This window comes from Falco punctatus (assembly GCF_963210335.1).
Source record: "Falco punctatus genome assembly, chromosome: 4".
NCBI lineage: Eukaryota > Metazoa > Chordata > Aves > Falconiformes > Falconidae > Falco > Falco punctatus.
Window position 1 is genome coordinate 16,713,442 of NC_137583.1, and position 23,190 is coordinate 16,736,631.

The 23,190-nt window shown below is 47.5% G+C and overlaps 1 protein-coding gene across 1 annotated transcript in view; it reads right to left on the minus strand.

Moving 5' to 3' along the window:
• ADAMTS9 (ADAM metallopeptidase with thrombospondin type 1 motif 9) overlaps positions 1-23,190 on the minus strand; it is an 86,220-nt gene that overhangs the window by 32,393 nt on the left and 30,637 nt on the right. Inside the window, 16 exon segments of the mRNA XM_080382776.1 lie at positions 6,431-6,607; positions 7,194-7,355; positions 8,019-8,303; positions 8,499-8,666; positions 8,809-8,913; positions 10,698-10,817; positions 11,693-11,857; positions 12,968-13,132; positions 13,891-14,101; positions 15,720-15,846; positions 16,430-16,559; positions 16,668-16,834; positions 19,632-19,727; positions 19,992-20,109; positions 21,190-21,326; positions 21,427-21,608. Coding sequence (XP_080238902.1) covers positions 6,431-6,607; positions 7,194-7,355; positions 8,019-8,303; positions 8,499-8,666; positions 8,809-8,913; positions 10,698-10,817; positions 11,693-11,857; positions 12,968-13,132; positions 13,891-14,101; positions 15,720-15,846; positions 16,430-16,559; positions 16,668-16,834; positions 19,632-19,727; positions 19,992-20,109; positions 21,190-21,326; positions 21,427-21,608 — 2,515 coding nt within the window.

Genomic DNA, 23,190 nt, shown 5'->3' on the forward strand with positions numbered 1-23,190 from the left:
CTGCAGTCTAACAGATATTTCAATTACCACACTCAAAACCAGTGCTCTGGGAGACAAACATTCCCAGCAATTGCCCTTTTATTTATTGCCTTATTTCTCCCGTGTGTGCAAGTGTGTGCATATGTGCATGCATAGGACATCTGCAGATGTTACGAAGGCAGCAGCCACGGATGGGCCAGCCACGACGCAGAGCCTGGATCCCATCACCACTGAACAGCGGTCCCACCAGCAGTTCAAGTTCAGGCCAGCTGTGCAGGGCCTGGACAATGACCATCTCATTGAGAAAATGTGTAAGAGGAGAGGCATAAAAAGGCAACCACAGAGGCACACTAAATACAGCCAAACAGCCATAGTACTTCCTCGGAGAAAGGTGATATTTTGCAGTAAGTTAGGACAGAAGCACGGGTTGGACTATACATGGTGAGAAACATCAGTGAGTACTAACGGAGTTACCTGCTCCCAGTGGGATGGTGCACTGAGGAACTTGGGAAAAGCTGCATCACCTGGTGGTGGGGGAAAGAGAAGAGTTTCAAGATACAGGAAAATAACCTTCCTGAGTCTAACCACTGGTCCAGCTCCTGTCTGTCCTGCCAATGGCAACAGGAGAGACTATGGAAGGGGAGCAGATGAGATGGGCCATTCTCTGCAGCTCATTGCCCTGGTACTTCCCCAGCATTTGGGCACTGTCTTGGGGAGGTTAGAGGAGACACTGCTGCCCCATCCTTCTAATTCTCCATCAGACTAAAAGACACTTGGTTTAACCACCAGGTCAGATCACAACGGGTGCAAAGACTAACGGATGCCTGCAGGGGAGGAGCGTGGGTTGCAACAGCTGAGCATTAATTTGCAGAAAATCAGTCCTGCAAGGAGCTGATGCAGCAAAGCCCTTACGTGCAGCTCAGCGTTAAGCTCACAGTGCCACAGGGTGGTCCTTCACCTGCAGTGTAGCAAATGGACTTTGATGGCTGTTTTTTCACCCATGGAGCACCAGCACTACTGATAGGAAAAAGTCAGCAAAACTGATAGAAAAAGTATATCTATATAGTTCGACTTATTTAAGGAGAAACAGAAGTAGCAATGGGAGATGGTGATGACAGGCAAACAAGAAAAATGGAAAGAGAAATAAAAATTGGAGATTTTAGAGTAGCAAGAGGGAATAAAGTGACATTCTTCTACCAAGCAGCTGGGTACCACTGGCTTCACCCACCTGTAACTGGCCTGGAGCCACCAGCTGTGGCTCTGAGCCTTGGCAGGGATGGTGGGCGCTTAGCTGAGGAAAGAGTCGCAGGAGCATACATCACCGCTGCCCTGGAGGACCAACAGGCTGAAACTCTTCAAATAAAAACCCCAACTGCATTTACCCTCTGGGAGAAGGTCTGAGAAGGGCACGAGGCAGCAAATAGGTGGATTCCCAGCTATGATGTGCAGTTTTGGAGGGTGGCTGAAGCTGGGCACTGGTGGTGGTATGCTCGGGGTGGCTGTCACACAGTAGGGAGTATAAGAGAGGGCTGAAATAGATCTGGTTTGATTTTTTAAACAAAAGCAAAGACGACTGTGCTGTCAAATGCCTTTTTCTGACTGAGGAACCAAAGCAGACAACTTCTTGCCTTTTATCAGCGCATTGAACCAGCAGTCCCTAGAGTCAGTCACTCTGAGTGATCCTAGAGAGGAGGCAGCCAGGAACCCAAGAGGGACAGCAGCCTTGGTGGGCCAGCCTAAGCGTACGGTAAACAGCTCCGAGATGGAGACAGTTTCAGACAGATGGGGATATCCATAGGCTACCAAGTTCCCATTTTGGTCTGGATCAGCTTTATTAAATCTTCACTAAGGCATCTATTTCTACCTGTTTTTCTAAAGGCATGCAAGCCAGGCAATGCATCCTTCTGCTTGGGTTCTGGGACCATGTGCACAGCCTTCCTCTGCTGCAGAAACATTTGTCCTTCCCCCACAGACTCTTGGGGTAGGATTGTTTTTATTAGTTTTCTGGTAATACCTGGCACTACAGAGAAATACAGACTTGCTGTCGCAGTCTCAAGAGCCTAAACTGTCATCATATGAATGAAGAACAGAAAACGCAATGTGAATCACTGAGTGACTGGAGAGTTCAGCATGCCTATCACTTCATTTTCAAGGATGGCTTTGTTATTGCAAAACATGTGTAAAGAATCATACAGCAGCTCAGTAATGCTGCTGTCACAGCAAATTCATTTGCTGCAGAAGAGAGGAATAGAACAGGAGTTATATACACTTGCAACCAAATCTGCCCCTGGTTATCACTTCTGCCTTAGCAAGAGCTGACATCCTGCCTGCTAAGAATATTATCAGAACAACGACATGGAGAATATTGCTGTTGAACAGCCTATTTTCAGCCAGCTTCACGGGGAAGGCATTCTGTAAACAACATGTTGGGGCTTTGACAGAATTAAATACAAATAACCTGAACTTTCCACTAACACTGGTTTTAAGATTAAAGTTCTTGAGTGCCAGCTCCCTGACACAGTTGTTAGCCAGGCAATCCTCCCGCTTCCCACCGAGTCCAGAGCCCCTTCGCCAGTACCTACGTCCCTGCGTGCAGCTGGAGAGCCCTGCAAAACCATCAGTGCCTAAGGGGATAGAAACAGCAATATCGTCCCAACGAAAACCTGAATTCACATTGACAATAACAGAGCCTGGAGCTTAGCCAGCTGATATTCTAATTATTTTATGCTAAGCTTCCAATTTTTCATTGTTAGATCAAAAGGCGGTCAAGGACTATGATGCCAGCGTTTCTGCCTATTTGATAAAGAGCTGGGAAGCACACACTGCCATTTTGCAGGCACGAAGAGCTATGCAACCATTGCATCAGCAGCTAGAACTTTTGATACCCAAAGGCAATAAGTACTTGAAAAAGCAGATTACTTTTAAAATTATAATACTTTTTTTTTAGGAAGAAAAAACCCCAACAAAACCCCCCACCAAATGCAAAACCCCACCCATCCATCTTCCACAGGTCCAAGTCAAATAATTACTGTCCCGGTGCAGCAAAGTTCAAATCACTCCCTGAGTGAACCAGGACTGGGTGCTGTGAGATATGATTGTTTTACCTTATCTGTGCCCATTTCCTAACTCAGACAGAATGAGAAGCCCACAACAAGTCCGTTCAGCATTATTCATAAATTGTATCAGGATACAATTTGATATTACGGTAAATTCAAAGTTTCATGGGAATAATGATTGCAAGGAGCAGATCTGCCCCGAGAGAATTGGGTTCAGCCTCAGGTTTTAAGTGAAGTGATGGATAATGCTCTCTGTGAACATCTCCCTCACTCTGGAGAACATGGAGAGATTTCCTCTCGGTATTCAAGAGCATGTACGGACATCTGTGTTCATGCCATGGGGCAGTCAGAGGAGAAAACCCCACCACTTTCTGTACCTTGGTGACAGTCTCTGCATGTTTTCTAAAGTATTATTTTAATAAAAAGGTCAGGTCTATCACATGGCGTACAGTTCTGCAGTGTTTAAACACATGTTCTTAAATAAACAAGGATATAAAATGGTCACCTCCTCTTAGCCCTCCTTGAACACCCATTATAATGACATGGCATCTCACCAGTCTCCCGTTATGAAATTATCATTGACATACAGAACCTCTTTATTCATTCAATTCTTTCTTTAAAACCTGGATTTAACCAGTCAGATAAAATCACTTGTTTACTGTATGAAATCCCAATGGAATTTCACCTGAGGACTGCGGGTTGGACTCCTCAGACTCTCTCTGCTTTAATTTGTATGTGTTTTATGGTACTAATTTCACTGAAACTTGAGTAAAGCTAAGCCAGACAGGTGCTTGCAAGAAATTAGTTATCTGAACTTTGTAATTTAGACACTTTAAACTGTGTTTAATTATTGCGAATGACAGTTTCTGTTGGACAACAAAGTAAAAGAAAAGCGAGTCAAAAGATGGAACATGGCAGTACCATTTCAGAAAATATAGTCAAAGATACCAAAACTAAGTATATGATCTTAATTTAGCAAAAGACTCTAGAAATCATTATACAAATTCATTTATGATTACATTCTACTTGTCTTTAATTTTCATTGTTCAACATTAACATTAAACATCGTAAATGTATGCAATATTTTTATAAAATTAAATAACAATATTGGAAAAATAAATACACTTTTACATAAATACATAAATCCATACTGCTGAAAAGTTTCAGCTAATACTATACTCTTGTTTCAAAAGTGACCAAAAAAATATGGTAGTGACACTCCATCCCAACAGATGAAGTACATACAGCTACAGAATGATGTTTGTAACCAATGACAGAGCTAAAGCAAATCCAGGTGATACCACACTAAAGAAAAAAAAAAAGATTTGGATGTTACTACCTACAGTAGTAGCACGAGGTAGACATACATGTGGAGTATTTTGCAGGAGGGACACGAAGCCTGTTGACCCCATAGATAAAATTTGGTTTTCAAACAGCTCTGGGGTCCCCTACATCAGAGCCAAAGGACACCTCAGAAATAAGACTGAAAAATCAAGTCACTTTGTGGCAACGACTGGGGCTCCGCCCTGCAGCCCCATCACCTGTGGGAGGCCGGGGGGCTGCGAGCACCGGGGGCAGCCGGTGGGAGATGCCGCAGGCAGGGTAGGATGCCCCTGCCCTCTGCCTGTCTGCCAGACATCCCACCCGCTCCCGGGATGCTGAGCGAGGACAACCCACCAAGGTTAATAAGACTGAGTAGAGTCAAGGGAACTTTTTCTGGGTGGACAAAAAAACCAAAACCAACCAACCCAACCCCAAAATACAGGACTGCACCCTGCATTTCCAACACAGAGAAGCAGACGCAGCCCTGGAGCCTGCTCCTGAACAGCTGTGAGGAGGCTGAACGCTGAGCGACACCAAAATGCAACACAACTCTGTCCGCCCCTCGGGTTTTTGCAAATGGTCCGGCACAGGTAACACAGGCTGGCAGCAACTCCCAGCTGGCAGCTCTGCGGGGAAGCCACCGCACGCGTTCCTAGCTCTGCTTAGCTCACCTCGCTCATTTTTAGCACCAGCTCTATCAGTGTACAAGTGATACATTAGCACCTCAAACGAAATTATTCATATCACCGTCCCTTGTACTGGTAAAGCACCGTATAAACACCAGGTCAGCAGTTTTATGGCTATTGCATAACTCACTGAGGTATGATAAAGATATCGAGGAGTGTTACCGAAGGCATGACTGGAAGCACCCGCAGAAACAAGCGTGGTTATGTTTTAGCAAGGTGACTTTTCCAACTGTGACAATTAAGGAAGTCCAATACATTACAAACAGGCCTCTTTTTGTTTTCCTATAAAGTGCTTTTGAGTCAGATTAAATAATATTTTTTTTTTTTAACATCTTCTTCAAATGATACACAATCAAGGTTGACATTTGTTTGAAGGCCACTCCAAACCGGGCAGGTCCGTGGTTTCCAGTGCACCAGGCAGCTCTCGCCTCGGCGCAAGGCTCAGCCCCACACTGCACACCGGGGCTCCGCGCCGAGCAGGAGGTGCTGCTCTGGCCAGGGAGAATTCCAAAGCTGTGGCACCCAAACGAGCATCCCAGCCCTGCAGTTCAGGGCTGCTCTGCCCTCACAGGAGCATCCCTGCAGCAGGCTATTCCAGTGGCAAAGGAGCAGTTTAAGGCACCCCTGCTCCACACTCTATATTGTTACAAAAAAGCTCCCAGGGTTTTAAGCCTTCCACCACCTCGCTGATCCCTTGCTGTCTTAATGATATTTAGAGCAGCAGCTGGAGATCAGGCCAGACAGTAACTTTCCAGAACCAGAGATGCACAAGAAAAGCTTACAGGTGCCTTTGCACAGTATATCACACTCATATCATATATACACGGGAACAGAAATAGAGCACAGGTGTGAATGCACACAGGTATCTGTATAGCTGTGGGGGGCGCAGGTAGAGACACGCACACACATCTATACAAGCTTGTACATGCTTGGGAGTTAATGCAATTTAGGGCACATTTCCCCCTGTCATCTTGCTTTTGGCAGAAAACACGCGACTGGTAAACCAGTAGGTGCACAGTGCAGTATTACCATTAAATACCAGAACAATTTAAGTTCAATGGAAATGTACTGCTTAAATGCCAGGTTCAAATCCATATGCAAAGAACTCAGTCAGAACCAAGACTCATAATGCACAGCGCTCGCACAGTGTAATAAAACGGACAAAGGTGGCTACTTAGCAGAAAGTGCCTTTTAAATTAAAGGACTCAAGCTGCCCTAATGTAAGCCCTTCCTGAACAGGTGTTATTCTGAATATATTGTCAATAATCCTCTTTAAGTGCAGTTTTAAGACATGAAGCATTAGCACCTTGGTTTGAAGCAAGTTAAATCTGTTGTTATGGGATATCCACAAAACGGTTCACAAAGAGAAAGAGTTTATGGTCGTACCGAGCTCCAAGGACCAGCGCTCCAGGCAGCATCTCTAGGACAGTCCTGCACATTGCACTGCTCTCTGTCCGGTGGCTTGTCAAGGATTTCGCAGCTCAGATCCGTAAACCTTTCTCCATTAGGGCGCTGGCACACCACCAGCCGTGTTCTTGTCCCTGCCCCACATGGCTTCGTGCACTGGAAGTCAGCAGAGGACAGAGCAATCACTGTCTGGGCAGCTGCTAACGGTTGCTCAAAGCACTAGCACCTCCTGAGACCCAATGGTTGGTTCTGTTCCCAAGCCACCCACTCCAGCCAAATCCCCCCACAAAGGCTGCAGGAGCCTCAGATGGAGCATCAGCTGCTTCAGCTTCTCTTCCCAAAGCTTTTCATGCTGCTCCACAACCATACTGCCAGACCCAACATGACACTGGAGGTTAATGTCTCTAATTGCTCATCTCAGATGAATTTTCAGAAAGGAGCAGTGTTTGTATTAAAATAAAAAGGCCTTCAGTCAAACTAGACTTCTCTTAAAAAGAAAAAAAATAAATCTCCATTTTTGTAGAATTTGCTTTTGCCTGGGAAGAAAATTTCCCCGTGACAAATAGAAAGGAAAACACCACCAAGCAGGTGCTAGGGTTCATTCATTTATCAGAGGCTGCCTTTCATGCTCCAATCTTTCTAATAAATGTCACCAAGATCTCTCCCTCTTCTCCATTTTTCAGCCACCCGCTAACAAAAGCCTGGCCCTGCGCAGGGAGCCCGGGATGAATGGTGCACTCACCTCTCCCCAGTTGCCATAAGCCCACTGAGGACAGGGGCCAGATTCGCACGATCTCTGCTCCATGGGTTTGCTTTTCTCATCGCAGTTATTTGCGGTGTATCCGTTTTCATCCTGGCACACCACAACCCGCCGCTGGAACCCCCCTGCACATGTGCTAGAGCACTGAAAGACACAATTGCCCATGGCTTCGTTGAGTCCGGGAATAATTTTGCATTCCCAGCTTCTTCCCAGCGCTTTGCACCGTGGGAATGCACTGCTAGAAACTTAATACAGCTAACAGGTATTATTAACTTCAAAACCCAGCTATTACGAATAGCAGTGCAATGATTTAGGTGCTGACTAAGCAAAGAAAATAAACATGAGACTAGATTTAAGCAGGTGAGTAATCCCCACTGGCTTTAATGCAGTGCTTGACATCCTATTTGTGCTTAATTCCCTTTAGGGACTTCCCTGATAGAGAGCTGCAAACTGGTTGGGGTGGGAGGAGCTGGCATTAAGGCTCTGCTGTGCTTTGGCAACAGCTCTTTGCAGCTGTAAATATCCCGGGAGACGGCCAAGAAGCAAAGGCTGGCCTCTGCCTCATGGAAAACATCAGTGTTCTGCCTGGAGAACCTTGGAGATACGAGGTGCGAGAGGCTAAGCAGCGATGCCTGCATCCTGCTGCAAGTGTGAGCAGAGAGCAGGCAGCAGGGAGAAGGGTCCCTCTTTTCCTTGTATTTTTTATACTTTAATAAAAGGCTGGATTAGCCTGGAAAAAAAAAAACAAAGAAAAACAACCAAACCCAACCAAACAAACCCCATCAATAAGAAAATCAGGGCACTTACAGCACCCCAGGGACCAATCCTCCACTGATTGCCTCCTGGTACGTGTGCGCGGTTTCGGTTCGGGCTGCCTCCGGGGTGCAGTTTCAGGCGATGATCCGGATAGAGGAAAGGGTGGATGGCCCTGCCGTAGTCATGGCTGTTTGAATGACAAGGAGACATGGAGCAGTCTTGCTCGGTGGCAGGGAGGTCATCTGGGTCACACTCACTCCTATCCACCAGCTGGTCACTGTAATTGATGCAGATCACTTGTCGCGTTGCCTTACCTTGACCACAAGTCACCGAGCACTGCGTTACAGTGGGAAAAGGAGACACAGTCACATGTTTGCTTTGAGAACCAGACACACAGCTATTGCTAATAATGAACAGCAGAAAATCTGAATCTTCCCCACTTATAAAAGGGCAAGCGTGACAGATTTCCTAAACATGTTTCCAGTAATGAGGTCTACACAGCTCTCCTGCAAGAGACAACGTGATGCTTACAGAGCTCCACTCCAAGGCTTTCCACTGCCCGCACGGTGTCACGGTGCACATTTCGGTGGCTGATGGCTTCGGGAGGTGGAAACAAGCTGACTCCTCAGCCACTGAGCCCTGGTCATCCCGACAGCTGACATATCTCATCCGGGTACCCTTCCCACAGGTTGCAGAGCACTAGGGAAGAACAACAAGCACTCCACTAGAAAGTTTCCTGATATATATTACAAGGGCTTTGGAACAAAAAGTTGAACAAATGCACTTAAAAATATCACATTATTTATTGTAAAGTAATCCTGAAAGTATGACACATGCTTACCGGTGTCCAGGATCCAAATCTCCACTGTGTCCTGTGAATGCCCGGTATGGATCTCTTGGCTTCAGGACTATTTGGATGGGGAGGACATGCTGCTACTTCACAGTCCTATACATGAAATAGGAGGGAAAAGAGGGAAATCAGGAGTTTGCAGATGTGTCAGTTAAACCACCTCCTCTTCGATGTAATGATGAGCAGCACACGTCTTGAAAGTCTATGACCTGCATGCTTGTGTGCTGGCAGGCTTTCTCCTTGCATCCTCTTGGTGAATCAGCAAAACTCGGTATCAGTACCCTGAGGGCTTCCTATGCAGAACCCTACAATAGGGACCCCCATAACCATGTGCCACCTTCATGCATTAAAACCAGATGCTTTTGAGACAAAAGATGAAAGTTCATTAAGAGAGTTCTGGTATGAACACACATCTGCAAGGCAGCAACTTTATCTCTCTTCAAAGCTCCCTTCCTTCAGCGTGAGACCTGCAGCCCACTTAAAGGTTACGCTGCTGAGCTGATTGCAGCTCTTTGATTCCCTCAGCCCACCAGACCACCTATATTCGCGTCCTGATCTTCACCACATAACAAGCATGCAAGGTTTTGGTGACAGGCATGTCATTCCGCTCAGCCTTGGTATGGTGCCTAACAGGGGGGTTCTGGTCCTGTCTGGACTTCCTGGGAGGTCTGGCAACAGAAATGATGAATAGCCGTGACTTTACTTCATGAACCTACAAGTAGTCATTGCCAAAAAGGAAATTAATACCGATCGTCACTGCAAGGGAGAGAGCGGCTCTTGACAAATGGCATGAATGATTTCCGCATTGCGATGATTTTACTTACGCTGGAAATGTGCATGCCAAACGATGGCTGATGATAAGCGGGTTTGTTACCCCTTGACTATAGCGCAGTTGGTCTCCATACATGGGAAAAACAGCCCTTTCCTAACTGTTGTGGCCTTAGTTAAACTCTGTGAAGTCATGCAGGACAGAAGCTGGGCAGGGCACCAGCACTATGACTCTCCTGGATGACAGATAGGTGGTAATGTTCTGTTTTATTCAACTCCTTCAGACACCCTGGACACATCCTCTGCCTGAAATGGGAATTTACACATTTGCTTCTAAGTACCAGCCAACACAGCATGGAAATCCTATTCAGAAAATTTGCAGAGGGTGTGCAGCCTTTCTTCATTTATCCAGCCAAGGGGATGTGCCTGGAATTGTAGCTGGCATGTGTCCTGCAATATCCCGTGCAGCAGACAAGACATGACAGCCCCTAGCCCTCATTGGTACCACACGGCAACAGTCCTGCAGCCAAGTGAGCCCAGATGCAGCCAGGCATCCCAGACCCCACGCAAGCCAAAGGAGGGGTCTGCTGTGTTGAGACCCCAGCCTCTGAGGTTAGTAAATACTGTCTCATCCTTCTGGTGGCTGGTTGTCTTCCAATATTCATCTACTGCTGCTTCTTTAGCTCACGAGCAATTAGGGACCAGCTTTAGCTCTGAATCTGGCCAGCCCCTTGCACATCCCATACTGTGACCAGAGCTCAATGCATACAAGCCATAAGCAAAGGTAATTTGTAACCTGTGAAGTAGTCTGGATGCTCTCACAACAAGTTGTCCATTGCCTTTTTAGCAATCTGGTGCTTCAGAGTGTCAGGTTAACCACATGGAGAGGGTCTGGATGGGAACTCTCTGAATACAGCTTCTCTTTCCCACTTCTACCAAAACAGTGGGGTGCTGTGCTGCACCTTCCCAAGGGCCACACAGCAGATACTGCTCTGCATGGGCTGGTGTTCGGGGCAAGCCTTTGCTGCGACAAGACATCCCCTGAAGCTGCAGCCTGGATGCCTCTGTACGCATGCTGGCAGAAAAAATGGAGACAGGGCAGCAGGATTTACCTGGGTATCTGTTGGCCTCGTTGCCGCATTGCACTCGTTATCATCCACCACTGACACGTAGGTGCCCACGACACACTTCACCGCTCTCATCTGGTACCCTTGGCCGCAAGTCATGGTGCACTGGGAGAGGACAGATGGGAGAAAGAACTGCTGGGTCCGAGTAGCTGCTTTGGTTAGAAAGTATTAATCAGCCCAGCCTGCATTTAGGCACGTAGCATGAGCAGCAAAAATAAAACACAGTTTCCCTTCTGGTTTCTCTCCACTTCATGCATTTCAGCTTTAAATTAGGTCAAAGTTTTAACTCACTGTGCCCACCAGAGCCTCGCATGCTTCACTTGCTTCCCCAGGAATGAAGGTGCGAGCATTTAAATGACTTACTTCGCTGCACACAATAAATCATAGTCTGGTATAACCTGCATCATATCCTTCTTTAAAACTGGTTGCTTAGCCCCACAGTAAGTAGCACAAGTGACTAATGAATAATTTTTCTGATGGGAAATTAAGTCTGACTGGGACAACTGGTCTGGGTTTGTTGTTGTTTTTTTTAAGTCAAGAGCTAACAGCTTTGTGGAAAAGGAGATGCCAGAACACTCTGGGAGAAATGAGCAACTTGCATTTTAACAGGAAAAAACCCTCATCAACCCAGAAACTGGAAAATATTAAAAGCAACAAAAGCTATTCAATGGGAGCAGCTTTTCTGTGAAAATCAGGCCACGTATTTACGTGCCTAAATATGGATTTAGGAGCGTAACCTTGGAAACCCTTTTTTGAAAAATCACAGCCGATTTAGTATGACAGAGATTAAATTTAGCACAAAGGGCAGGTACTGTTATTGCTGGCCCGTCCGCTGAACCCGAGCGAACAGAGGGCTGCTTTGGTGTGCAAATCAATTAACACAGTTACGCTGCTGAACATGGATGAAAGGGTGGCACCCAGCCTCGGCCAGCAGCACCCAGGTGTCACGGACCAGGAGCCCCGCAGCGGCTCTGCAGTACCTGCCCCCACGGCCCCACTTGCCACGAAGCGCACTCCTGCTGCTGGCACGTCTGCACTGACTCCGGCTTCGTCTCGGGATCACAAAACCTGTCGTTTAAGCGATCTTCTCCAAACTGGCACCAGGTCTGGCGGTGTTTGTGCCCTTTGCCACAGGTGACCAAGCACTGGGAGGAGTAAAGCACAAGCTCAGGAGGTGCCGAGGATGCGCTGCTGGCTCAGCATCTGCCCCAGCACTGAAAAATAAACCTGGAGACCTGTTGCAACTTAAAAACTGGTGCCGAGAGGCAGCTCTTTAGCTAATGACCACATGTGCTGCAACACATGTGAGCGTCTTGCAACAAGGCAGGGTCGCTCTCAGGATCTGGTCCACAGCACAGGCAGGCTGGGACCCTTCAGCATGGGCAAAGCAAGACCACGAAGGCTCTTGACTTCCAGCAGGGTGAAGTCACAGCACTGCCCTACGGGGCTTTAGCTGTTCGCAACGGGGTGCCAAAGGCTTGCAAAAAGCCTGCTCAGCCCCGAGTGTGCATGTTAAGGGCCTCAGCTCCCATGAGCTGCCAGCGCCTCTTCCACCTCCCCAGCGTGGCTTGGGCTGGCAGCAGCTAGACCCAAAAGACAGATATTTTGCAGAGAACAATCACTGTTCCCACTTGCTTAATTGCTTTCACTATTTCCTAAAAGAATGTGATTCACAGAAATGAGAGATATTTGGCCACAAAGGTGACACGCAGCCTTTGAAGGCTGTTCTCCAGCATCCCTGGTCCTGCTGCAGGGAAAAGCCGATCAAGATATGTTTTTGTCGCATTGCAAAGGACACCAGCAGCTGTGGGAGAGGTATCAGTAATAAGCAGCAGGGAGACAGCTGAGCAAGACAGTAGGGTGAAATCCTGCCCTCCAGCGACAGCCAGAGCTGCCAGGGCTCCCGAGGACAATCTCAAGGGAAAATGAGGGCAGAAGATATTTTTCTTCCCAAAGGAGCAGATGAACCCTGGAAAAACTGGGGACAAATTACTCCAGGATTGGACAGGACTTAACCCCCTGTGGCTTTGCAGGGAGGGAAACAGCCACCTCTCACCAGCAGGGACAAGACCAGTGACTTTTCTGGCTGTCCCAAGCCTCCCTCTGCACAGGCTCAGGGAGATGTTCTGCAGGAGGCATGGTGCCACCAGAGAGAACACAATGGATGAGCAGAGACAGAGATATATCTTTGCAGGTACCAGCCCCTCAGGGTGGTCAAGCAGCAGGGTGAGCCCACCCTGGTGACCAGCACCTACCTCGGACCAGTCACCAGTTTTCCACTGGGGGCACAAGAAGTCACTGCATCGCTGCACTGTCAGCTTCTCCTGCTGACTGCACTTGCTGTCGTCCAGGACATCGTTGTAGGTGTTCACACACATAGCTCGCCGCCGCCGCGTGCCCCCGCCGCAGCTCTTGGAGCACTGGATGGAGAGACACCGAGTAAATAGTTTGCTGCCACCCTATTATGATCCAAGAGCCCATTTATTGCCTTCTCCCTCTTTGCAGTCCGGACTGTGAAGAGACTGCAGAAAACCTCCGGAAGAACAATTTGTACTTTAAGTAACAGGCTGTTACTTTATATATTCCTTTAAAAAGCCAATCTTGCTAAGCTTAATAAAATCTCATGGCAATGAGTTTCACAAATTCATTTCGGGTTATAACTTCACTATTACTTTTACAAGCGTTGCCTTTCAGTTCTCCAAAAGGCTGTTGCTCACTCTTTTTAGGAGAGATTAATTCCCTCTCACCAGCCCCTCTTCACTGTGCCCTCCCTAGATAGCCCGAGGTTTATCGTTCTCTTGGTGCCAAGCCTGCATTCAGAGATTTTCTCGTTCATGGAAAAACTAAAAAATGTAAACGAAACAAATTTCAGAGTCCTCTGCTGACGGTAACATGTTCTCCCCAACTCCTGGGCAGTGGTGCTGGCTTTGATGGGAGAAGACAGCCAGCAGGGCTTAACATAATTAAGATAGACCTTGGGATGCTTAAAAGCATAAATTAATTGCAGTGGAAAATAAGGAGTACCCGGCTGATTTGGACTAGTGTCCCCCAGAAAAAGCAATGGAAGCAGAATCACTGCAGCCAGCTTTTAGAGACACAATGTTTGCAAACTGAACAGCCTGACATACCCCTGTGCAAGAAGGAGACAGTGTTTGCTGTACCACCGAGCATCCCTTACCTCGGTCCAGGCTGAGTACCGCCACCCTCCCATGTTACAGTCCCCAGTGCACTTCTCCCTCGTGCTCGGCTTGGGCTGGCTGCTGCAGAAGCGGTCGTCGACCTTCTCCATCTTCCCCTCCAGCCTGCTGTACTTGGAGCAGAAGAACTCCAGGGTGCGGTACCCCAGCCCGCACTGGGCCGTGCACTCGCTCTTCCTCGCGACATGCCACCTGAGCCGGGGAGAGCAAACATGAGCTGCGGGGCGCTGGGACTCTGCCGGTAACGTGCTCGAGGGTGTTTGACATAAATGAGGAATATACAGTCTTGAACTGGAAGTTTTTGCTCTTTGTAATACTTCCCAATGTTTTGTGGCTTCCAAAAATCTGAGGCAACTCATGTTGGCATGGCTCCTTGCAGGGAAGGAACTGTCAACCAGGTCCCTCTTACAGGCAGCAAAGCCACACTGCGACCCTGTGGCACCACGCAGGGCGGCACGGGGAGTCCGTGGCCAAGCAAGGGAGCAGTGCTTTGAAGGTTTTGTACCCCACGTTCCCCTGCAGGGGTGTCACCTCAGCCTCTAAAAACTAACAGCTGAAAAATACAGCATCAGAAAATGATCTGCCCAGGCTTGACAGGCGCTCCACATGGCAGGACACCTGCAAAACAGTTTCAGCTCCCCGAAGTGAATGACTCACTCCAAGACACAGGAGCCCCAGAGGTGTCAGCAGGGGTTAGAGGTGTTCCCTCTCAACAGACAGATTCCCATCCTGCTGCCTTCTTCCCGGGATGAGCAGCTGGGACTAGTGGCTCTCAAGCATCCACCTGGGGATGCGCCCCTGCTGCACATCAGCCCCGACCCCAGCTCTGGAAAGAGATGCTGGAGTCAACAGGAGCTGATTGCCCCCTCATCCTCATCCCACGGGGGTGGCGCCATGGGAAGGAGGCAGTGACATCCCCTGCGGGTCCTGGAGACCCCCGGGCGGCTGCAAGCGCCTGCGCAGGGAGCACAGAGCCCGGGCAGAGGGAAGCAGAGCAGCTAGGAGAAGGATAAGATCAAGGGGATTTGGAGTTAATAGCTCCTGAATGGAGGGAGCCCTCACATCCCTGCCTGCTTTTCAAACTCCTGCATTTACCCTTCTCAAGTTTCCAACCTGTTGCAATGGCAACAGCTGTTACCGCGACAACCCGATCTACAGCCCCTGTACAGCCCCTGTACCGCCCCGGGTTTAACACAGCCAGAGAAACCCCTCGGGAAAGGCGGCATCTGAATTGTTTCAGCAGCAGCCGTTTAATGCCACCATATTTAAGCTCCAGAAAGGAAAACAGCTTGTTTTTTTAAAGGAAAACGGGTTGTGGTGATTCAGGCCATGCTCCATCAACCCCAGCTCGCCAGGAGTTGTCTGGGGACAGCCCCAAACCTGCTCCGCACTTTAAGCCTATTCTTTGCTTTAAGCAAATGATGATAAATCCAAGTCTTAGTTAGTCTTTTGCTTTAGGCATGTTTTTTTTCCTCTTTGCAGTCTGTTTGTAGGATGGTGCTGAGCGATCCAGGCAGATGCAAATTTCAGTGCTGTATTGCACAGGGAGATTTTTCAGCATTAGGTGAATTTGGTTTTTATAGTTAACACTAATTTAATTCAAGAAGAGAAATGTGAAAATGTAGGAAAGTGCCTCTGAATACACAGCTGATGGATGTCAATCCTTCTTAGTTGACAAAGAAGCAACGGCTAATCCTTTTCTTTTTTAAAATCTAATACAGGCTGATGAGAAAAGGAATTATGGTGAAAGCTGAAAGGAAAGAGGAGTAAGATAGGATGTAACGTATACACATGGCTGAGTAGAGTGCACCTTAATTCACATTCTGTGTTACAAAGCTCAGTGACAGGGTCAGGCTGGGGAATTCGATCACATCGCTGGTCCGACACCGTGAGCTGATCCGACTCTCTCGTACACACGGGTTTTCTTTTTCGTTCTCCTACACAGAAAAAAAAACGGCACATTGTTCGAGTCACACAGGAAAGCCATCAAGTCAGATATTTTTCTTACTCCTTTCATAGTAGCATTTAAGAGGCATTTAATTAAGCTTTTAAATCTCTTTCAGAAACAGGGAGGAGGTTAAGACTAAGAGGAGCAGAAGGGGTTTAACGCAGAGGCGATGGATGCAGGCAGAGCTGCAGTGCACCTGCAAGGATGGGCTCTGTGTGTCCGGCACGGCCAGCACTGGCAGGTGGCAACGACAGGGTGCCAGACCCCAGACCAGACAGCGATGCCTTTTGGGGCCTTACGAAATGCCACGTAACCTTTCCTGCACTTGGGCTCCCTTCACCTGCAAACCCGGTTGCAAGGCTTACCTGGCTCAGAGGGGCTGCCTGCTCTGGCACCGAGAAGCAGCAGAGCAGTGCTAGGTTACCTGCTTGTGTGATGCTATCTACTACTACAGCCCAAGGAAACAACCACACCCACAACGTGAGAATCTCACAGAAATCAGACACAGAGGGATTTGACAGCAGTGCCCAGATCCCAGGTGAACCCAAAACTAAGCCTTCCCAAGCACCCACCTTGGCAGAGCTTACTGCAGGGCTGCCACGGGCCATATGGATTCCAGTAAAACTGCTGAGGTTTGTCCTCAATGGGGATATTAAACGTGTAACGAACGTCAGGATTGTACAAATTGCCGACTGATAAAACCTGGCAGGAAAAAAGATGAAGCGGAGTAAACCAACACACTTTGCTGCCCACTCTTATCAGACCAATAATGCTGGGCAGACATTTCCACACGCACAACATATACTTCACCTGAAGTGTTATTTCTTGCTCAATCCGATCTGTAGAATTAATCCTTTCAATAGTATTATCCGATCCACTGTATTCGATCACAGCATTCCCAACTTTGATTTCCCTTTTAAACATACTGACGACAAAGTCTCCATTTAATATAAAGTCTCCTTGACTGTTAGATAAGGCTGCATAAGTGCAAAAAACAAGAACTAAAGAGGCAGAATTAACTCATACGTACATAATAACGTGGGTCATGCGCTCTCAGTGCTCCTTTTCACTGGGGTGGGAGGAAAAGCCCACTGGAACTCTCAAGCAGAAAGGATGTAAAGAGAGCAGCAGAGCTCTTACAGACGTTGTGCCTTCTCCTTTTTCCTCTGGAGAGCCTCATTAAAATAAAGGCTGAGTGCCTGAAGTTGTTGCTAAATACTTCACCCATAACCCAAGGCAGACAGATACCCAAAAGGCACGCCGAGCCGGCTGCTGTACACGGCGCACACAGTCTGTAGCCCCTTGTGTACCACAGAACTAATACTGGCCAAACCTTTCTATTAGCCGTGCAGATAGGGTGGCTTCCCTGTGGCTTCCAGGTGTGTTCTTAGGGTAAATGTATGTACCCTAATTGCCCAAGCGTCATTTTCTAGTAAAGAATTACAGGGAGTTTGGTCAGTATCTCCCCCTCTCTCTCCCTCTCCCTCCTCCTCCTGTACTTTTTATTATTCCAGATCTTAAGGTATGTGGAAAGCACTGAAGGCTTAGAGCCTAAATGCTTTATAAAAGGAACGGTTTCCTGAAAACAGCAGTCTGCTGCACAACTTCACACTAATGCGATTATGTAGCTAATTTCCTAAGTTAGTTTCCCCACCATTTCACCCATCACAGCTACATTACTACAAAGCCTCTGTACTGAAAAATCTAGACTTAACACCAAAACACCAAAGGGAAGGTTTTTACACTGAATGAGGAGAGATAATGAAGCAAAACACTGCTCGGTAGGAAACAGACATAGAGAAAAACTCACAAAGCAGACGCTATACTCAAGCAAGTTCCACACTTTGGAGGCTTTAATGTCATTAGGCAGTAGTAAAAGTCATTAAAAGATTCCTTCCCGTTTACTGTATCTCCTACAACAGTAGGTACACGTCTTGGACTTGATGACAACATCAAATTCCTCCTAAATTGTTAAGCAACTACAATGTTCACAGTACTGAGGGCCCAAGATTTCACACTCAGTGAGCTGCAAAATAAGTGGACACATGCACACTTCTCATTTGCTTCTAGTCAGGCCTAATGTGAAGAGATGCTTTCCCAGCAATATTAAAGCAACATTAAAGAAGATTTGACTTCGTTGCTTCCGAAGAAGATTAAAGGCCCTCCAAGAAGAACTGAGAGGTTCTTTGGGGCTCCTTCTGGGGTGAACCAGTTTGAATAGGTACAACATGGGGAGGATTGTTTTTTCTAGAAAAGATAAATAACAAACTGTACCTCCCTCTCCCAGGATGGAAAACTATCACACCTCGGTAAGGTTTTCTTGGCAGCGATATGCATTCATGCTGCACCATCTCATGTCATTGATGTGAAGACGCAGAAACGTTGCAAGGCGGCTGTAGGCGAATGGCAGTATGGCCACAGTGACAGCCAGCCTCGCATCATCCCAGGCTGGGAGTGAGGATGGGGAGGACCTGCTCAGCTTTTTGCGTGAAGAAAGGGCCTAGCCATGTGGATGGCATTTCAGGGCGACAGCAAAGCCATCGGCGCCGTTTCCCTTTGGTGCATGATAGCCTGCTCTACTCATTTCTCAAGTGAGCTCCTTTACCTTCGATGAGCTAGCAGCCACCAGCCTAGCCCTATTTTTAACGTACCCAGCCACAGCGAGCACTTGGGCTAAGCCCCACGTTTTGCAAAAATGCTCAGCAACGCAGGGATTTTGTCAGACGACATGAGATGAAGCGCCCTGCTCCGAGGTGTAAATACGGGGCCCCACACTGCCGGAGCGCAGCTGGCAGTGCCAAGCGCGGGGTGGCAAAAGAGGAGGAACAGAGCTGGGAGAGCGGCCACCTCCCTGGGACCGAGGGGTCTGCAGCCCGAGTCCCTGCTCCATCAGCCACCTGAACAGACTCTGAGGGACCCAAACAGGGCTTAACAGCAAAACCAGCTTCCCACTGGCAGCTGTAACATCAGCTGTAACATGCATTTATGTTATCTCTGCTACTGAGCCCAAAGAGAGCTCTTGATGGGGTGAATCCCTAATCAGCATGGTGGAAAAGAGACACATGGCCATGCTAAAAGTTGTATGTGCGTGCGGCAGCCTGGGCTAATGCAGCACCACGAGCATTTTCATCTGCTGCTAGCGGCGTACTCACAGATTAGAGAAAACTGGCTATGAACGTGTAACAGCCAAAGGTCAAGCTATTGTTAGGTTTAAATCAAACCAATATCTTTGGTGCAAGGTATTTCTTTTCAGTTACTTATCGTTCTCGGGCGGGTACAAGAAGGGCTCAGTCTAAGTGAAATCAGAATTATTATTCTCCGAGGACTAGAAAATAATTTCTCTTTGGATTTATTCGCGCACACAACTTTCAGAGTATGGCATATTTACGCCCTAGCGAAGTCACGGTGACAGCAGAGATGTGTTAAGTTGCGAGGAGGAGACTCCAGCAGAACTCAGAAGACTGTTCGGTTCCCAGCTTTGTGCCTCAGCTCCCACCCACAGCCCAGGCTCGACAGACCCTCTCAGCCCCGGAGACACTCTCTAAGGAGATATTTCTTACAACCTGTGAACCTCCCAAACTTTGCATTAAGGATGGCGTGAACATAAAGCAGGAACAAGATAAGGCTGAATGTTTGGTAGACATCAGAGATAAATTCCTGATAAGAAAACGTCTCCCTTAAATGAATTCTTCATTCTCCCTAGCAGAGAGCAGCCAGTAGATGTATCACCACAATAAAGCAGATTTCTGGACTGAAAGAAGGACTGCAACTCACCCAGGTAGTTGTCATCCTCTGGTTTCCCTGAGTAACTGTGCTGACGCACATCAATATTGGTTGCACCAGCTGGGATGCGGACCACAACATTATAGCCTAGAAAAGATTTAACAGAAAGTCAAGGCTATTATACAGGCATTTCATTTGCTTTTTATGGGGGGAAGGGAAATCAGCAAAATTACCTCACATTACACAAGCTGATACTTTTCATTTAGGGATAGCATAAATAGTTATAAAATGGAATATGCTATAGCTAGAAGGATTTTGCATTTTATATCAGTGTTTTTGTAGATTAAGTGTGGTAATGGCTTTTATAGACCCACATTTTTTACTATAAAGTTTTTAGCAACAGATTCTTACCATAATGCACCGTGTTAAATGTGCCTGCAACAGTTTTGCATGAAGAATTATCCCCACCACAAACACCACATTTATCTCTTCTTGCTTTTGAATTCAGCACATGATCGCATCCAGCTTGCTTTGAGAGAAAAATTGAAAAACTAGATTGAGCAAATACAGACCAGAACAGCATTTACAAACCTCCCAATTAAGACACACAAAAGCTGTGTATGCAAAAGGCTGCCATGAGACAAATTGTTTTGCCTCCCCACATTTTCCCACTCATTTACAGTGTGGCCATCCCATACCATTTTCAAACAAAAATCTTTTTTACAAAGCAAGAATCACAACTGCCATTTGCACCAAGCCATGCTTTCGCTAGAGAAAATTTTTTGCATGAATTGTTCCCATAGAGAAATGTGTGAAAAATAATTGTGAATGGAAATGTCAAGTGCTCCGGGGTCTGACCGAGAAGAACCAGGGCAGACCACAGAAGGAAGGATCACTTGGATTCCGGCTCAGCGCCCCACAGCCCTCGGTAACGTAGGGCAGACGTACACGCACCCTACACTTGAGTGTGTCCAAAGAAGAGCAACGGAGCTGGTGAAGGGTCTGGAGCACAAGTCTTATAAGAAGCAGCCAAGGGAACAGGGGTGGTTCAGCCTAGAGAAAAGGAGGCTCAGGGGGGACCTGATCACTCTCCACAACTACCTGAAACGGGGGTGTAGTGAGGTGGGTGTTGGTCTCTTCTCCCAAGTAACAAGTGATAGGACAAAAGGGAACAGCCTCAAGTTTCACCAAGAGAGGTTTAGATTGGATATTGGGAAAAATGTCTTCACTGAAAAGGTGGTCAAGCACTGGCACAGGCTGCCCAGGGAGGTGATGGAGTCACCATCCCTGGGGGTGTTTAAAAAAATGTGCAGATGTGGTGCTTTGGGACATGGGTTAGTGGTGGACTTGGCAGTGCTAAGCTAACAGTTGGACTCCATGATCTTAAAGATCTTTTCCAACCTGAATGATTCTGTGACTCCACGTGTGACTTTCCTGCAAATCTGGAGGCTGGCACAACAAGCCGGGGCTCACGGAGCCTGCAGATGCTGCTGGCAGCCCCTGAGCAAAGCGAGCATGCCAACGACGGGGTGCAGCGACGTGCAGGAGTGCCAGCCTGCCATGCAGGACTGCAAATCACCCTTCACTGAGGAGGAGGGAAAACAATTACCCGGCAAAGGCCCTGCACACAGATGTCATTTGTGTCGGGGCCACAGGGCGTCCCGTCGATGACGCGATCCCGCAGCTGGTAATATGCTGTATTTCCCGCCACTCGGCAGAACAGCTTGCACCGATCCTTCATCAGGACTGGGGATGGGAAGGAGGAAAACCAGAAGCACGTTATCTGAATGCCATCACCCCGATGTGGCGATGCAGGAGGCAGGATCTGCATCCCCCCGCCACTTACTGCCGCTGTATTTGGGAACCCAGCGCACGTTTGTGGGCAGCCCGTTGATGTTGAAGTGTTTTCCATCAAAGTCGGCACACTGCTCATCCCGAAAATCCTTCTTCAGCTTTGAGCACTGTTCAGTGTTGCAGGATTTAAACTTCATTCGACGACCCACGCAGTATTTCCCACCATTTTTAGGCCTGCAGGAACAAGATCAGGCTGGAAACAAGATGCAAATGCAATTCTGCAACCTGCTGAGCACAGTCAGGATTTGCAAGACCCATTTTGTGGGCTCTGTCTTTGTGCGTGTCTTTTAATTAATATCCCAGGCTGACAAGCAGGAGAGGTCATGCAAGTGTCTAAAAAAAAGACAATATATGTGATGCTAAAAAGGGATGAAAAAGGGAATACTTGCTCTCAAATGCAGCAATAGCGAGAGAAGCCAGCAAGGAAGGACATCATCTCCCTCCCCATCTGAAGATTTAGTTTCATACCGCAGGATCCCATTTGGGACCATCCACAACTCCATCAATCCTATTGATTTGGTAGCTGAGAGTGTGCATCTGATCTAGTGGGTTGCAAATAATTAAACTCACAGCAGAAAGGAGAAAGGGCTTCCCTGCAGAGGCTGAAAGGCCAGGCAGCACTTAGTCCTTCAGGATTTCTAGCCCAAAATGGTAGAAATGGTAATGCTAGACACTTTTAAACAACTTTATCTCCGTGTATTCCAGAAAGCACTAAAGGCAGCCAGTAAATACCCCCATTTTATAGTAGGATGACTCCGGTATAAACTGGGGAAAGTGATATCATCTAAGCCACATAAAGGCCAAGTGGATAAGCCTAGGAGAAATTGTCATTTTGACTTTCCTGACTCCCAGGTTCAGGGCTCTAGTCATAGAACTACTTTTGTCCTTATATGTAGACAGAGCCTTTGGCAGGTCACAGCTCTCTTTGGGGACTGAAAAAGCCCCTCGCCCCAGCCAAGCAGCATGGGCACAAGTGGCACGTGGACTGCATTGGGGGAGCCTAGCAGAAGGTGCTTTTTTGGTGAGGACTTATTTTCAGCTATGGTAATGCTACGAATAAATCTCCCTTGGGATACAAGCTATCCTATTTACTGTCCTTTCAAAGGACATTTCTTCTAGGAACTCAGGTAAAATTCCATATGGCCATCTATGTGCAGCGTTCCACATATATAATGAATTGCAATAATAAAATAAAGAAGGATGCACTGTGCTTTAAATGTTCCAAAAAAAACCCCCACCAACCACTGCCTCTGCTGCTCTCTCTTGAAACTTCAGATGAAATTGGGAGGGCATGGTGGCTTCTACCAGCTACCACCATTAATATGCATAGTAAAAGCTGCAGCACTGCCCAAGAAGCTTTCCTTTCCCTGATGTTACAGAAGGAAAGGTATTGCAATCTGGATGAAATGTTGCCAGGGTCAACTTGGGCAAAGTTATAATTTTTCCTTTTTGGATAATTACACCAGCTAAGACCTGCACTCAAGGGAGATGCAGTTAACATGCATCTTGGCCATCAGCATGGGAAAGCCTCCACCGGCCGAGGTTCGCCCCAGCCTCTCCCCTTAACAGATGGCTTCAGAGGAGCCAGTGGAGGGCAAGAGCATCCCAAGAAGCCAGAGCTACTGTGTCCTGACTGTGTTGTGGCCCTTGAAGCTCAGGACAACATTTTTGCTCAGCTCCAGCCTCTGCTGAAAAATAACTGCTAAACCTAAGTCTTTCCCAGCCTCTGAGCAAAAACAAGTGTCTGTGCTAGCAA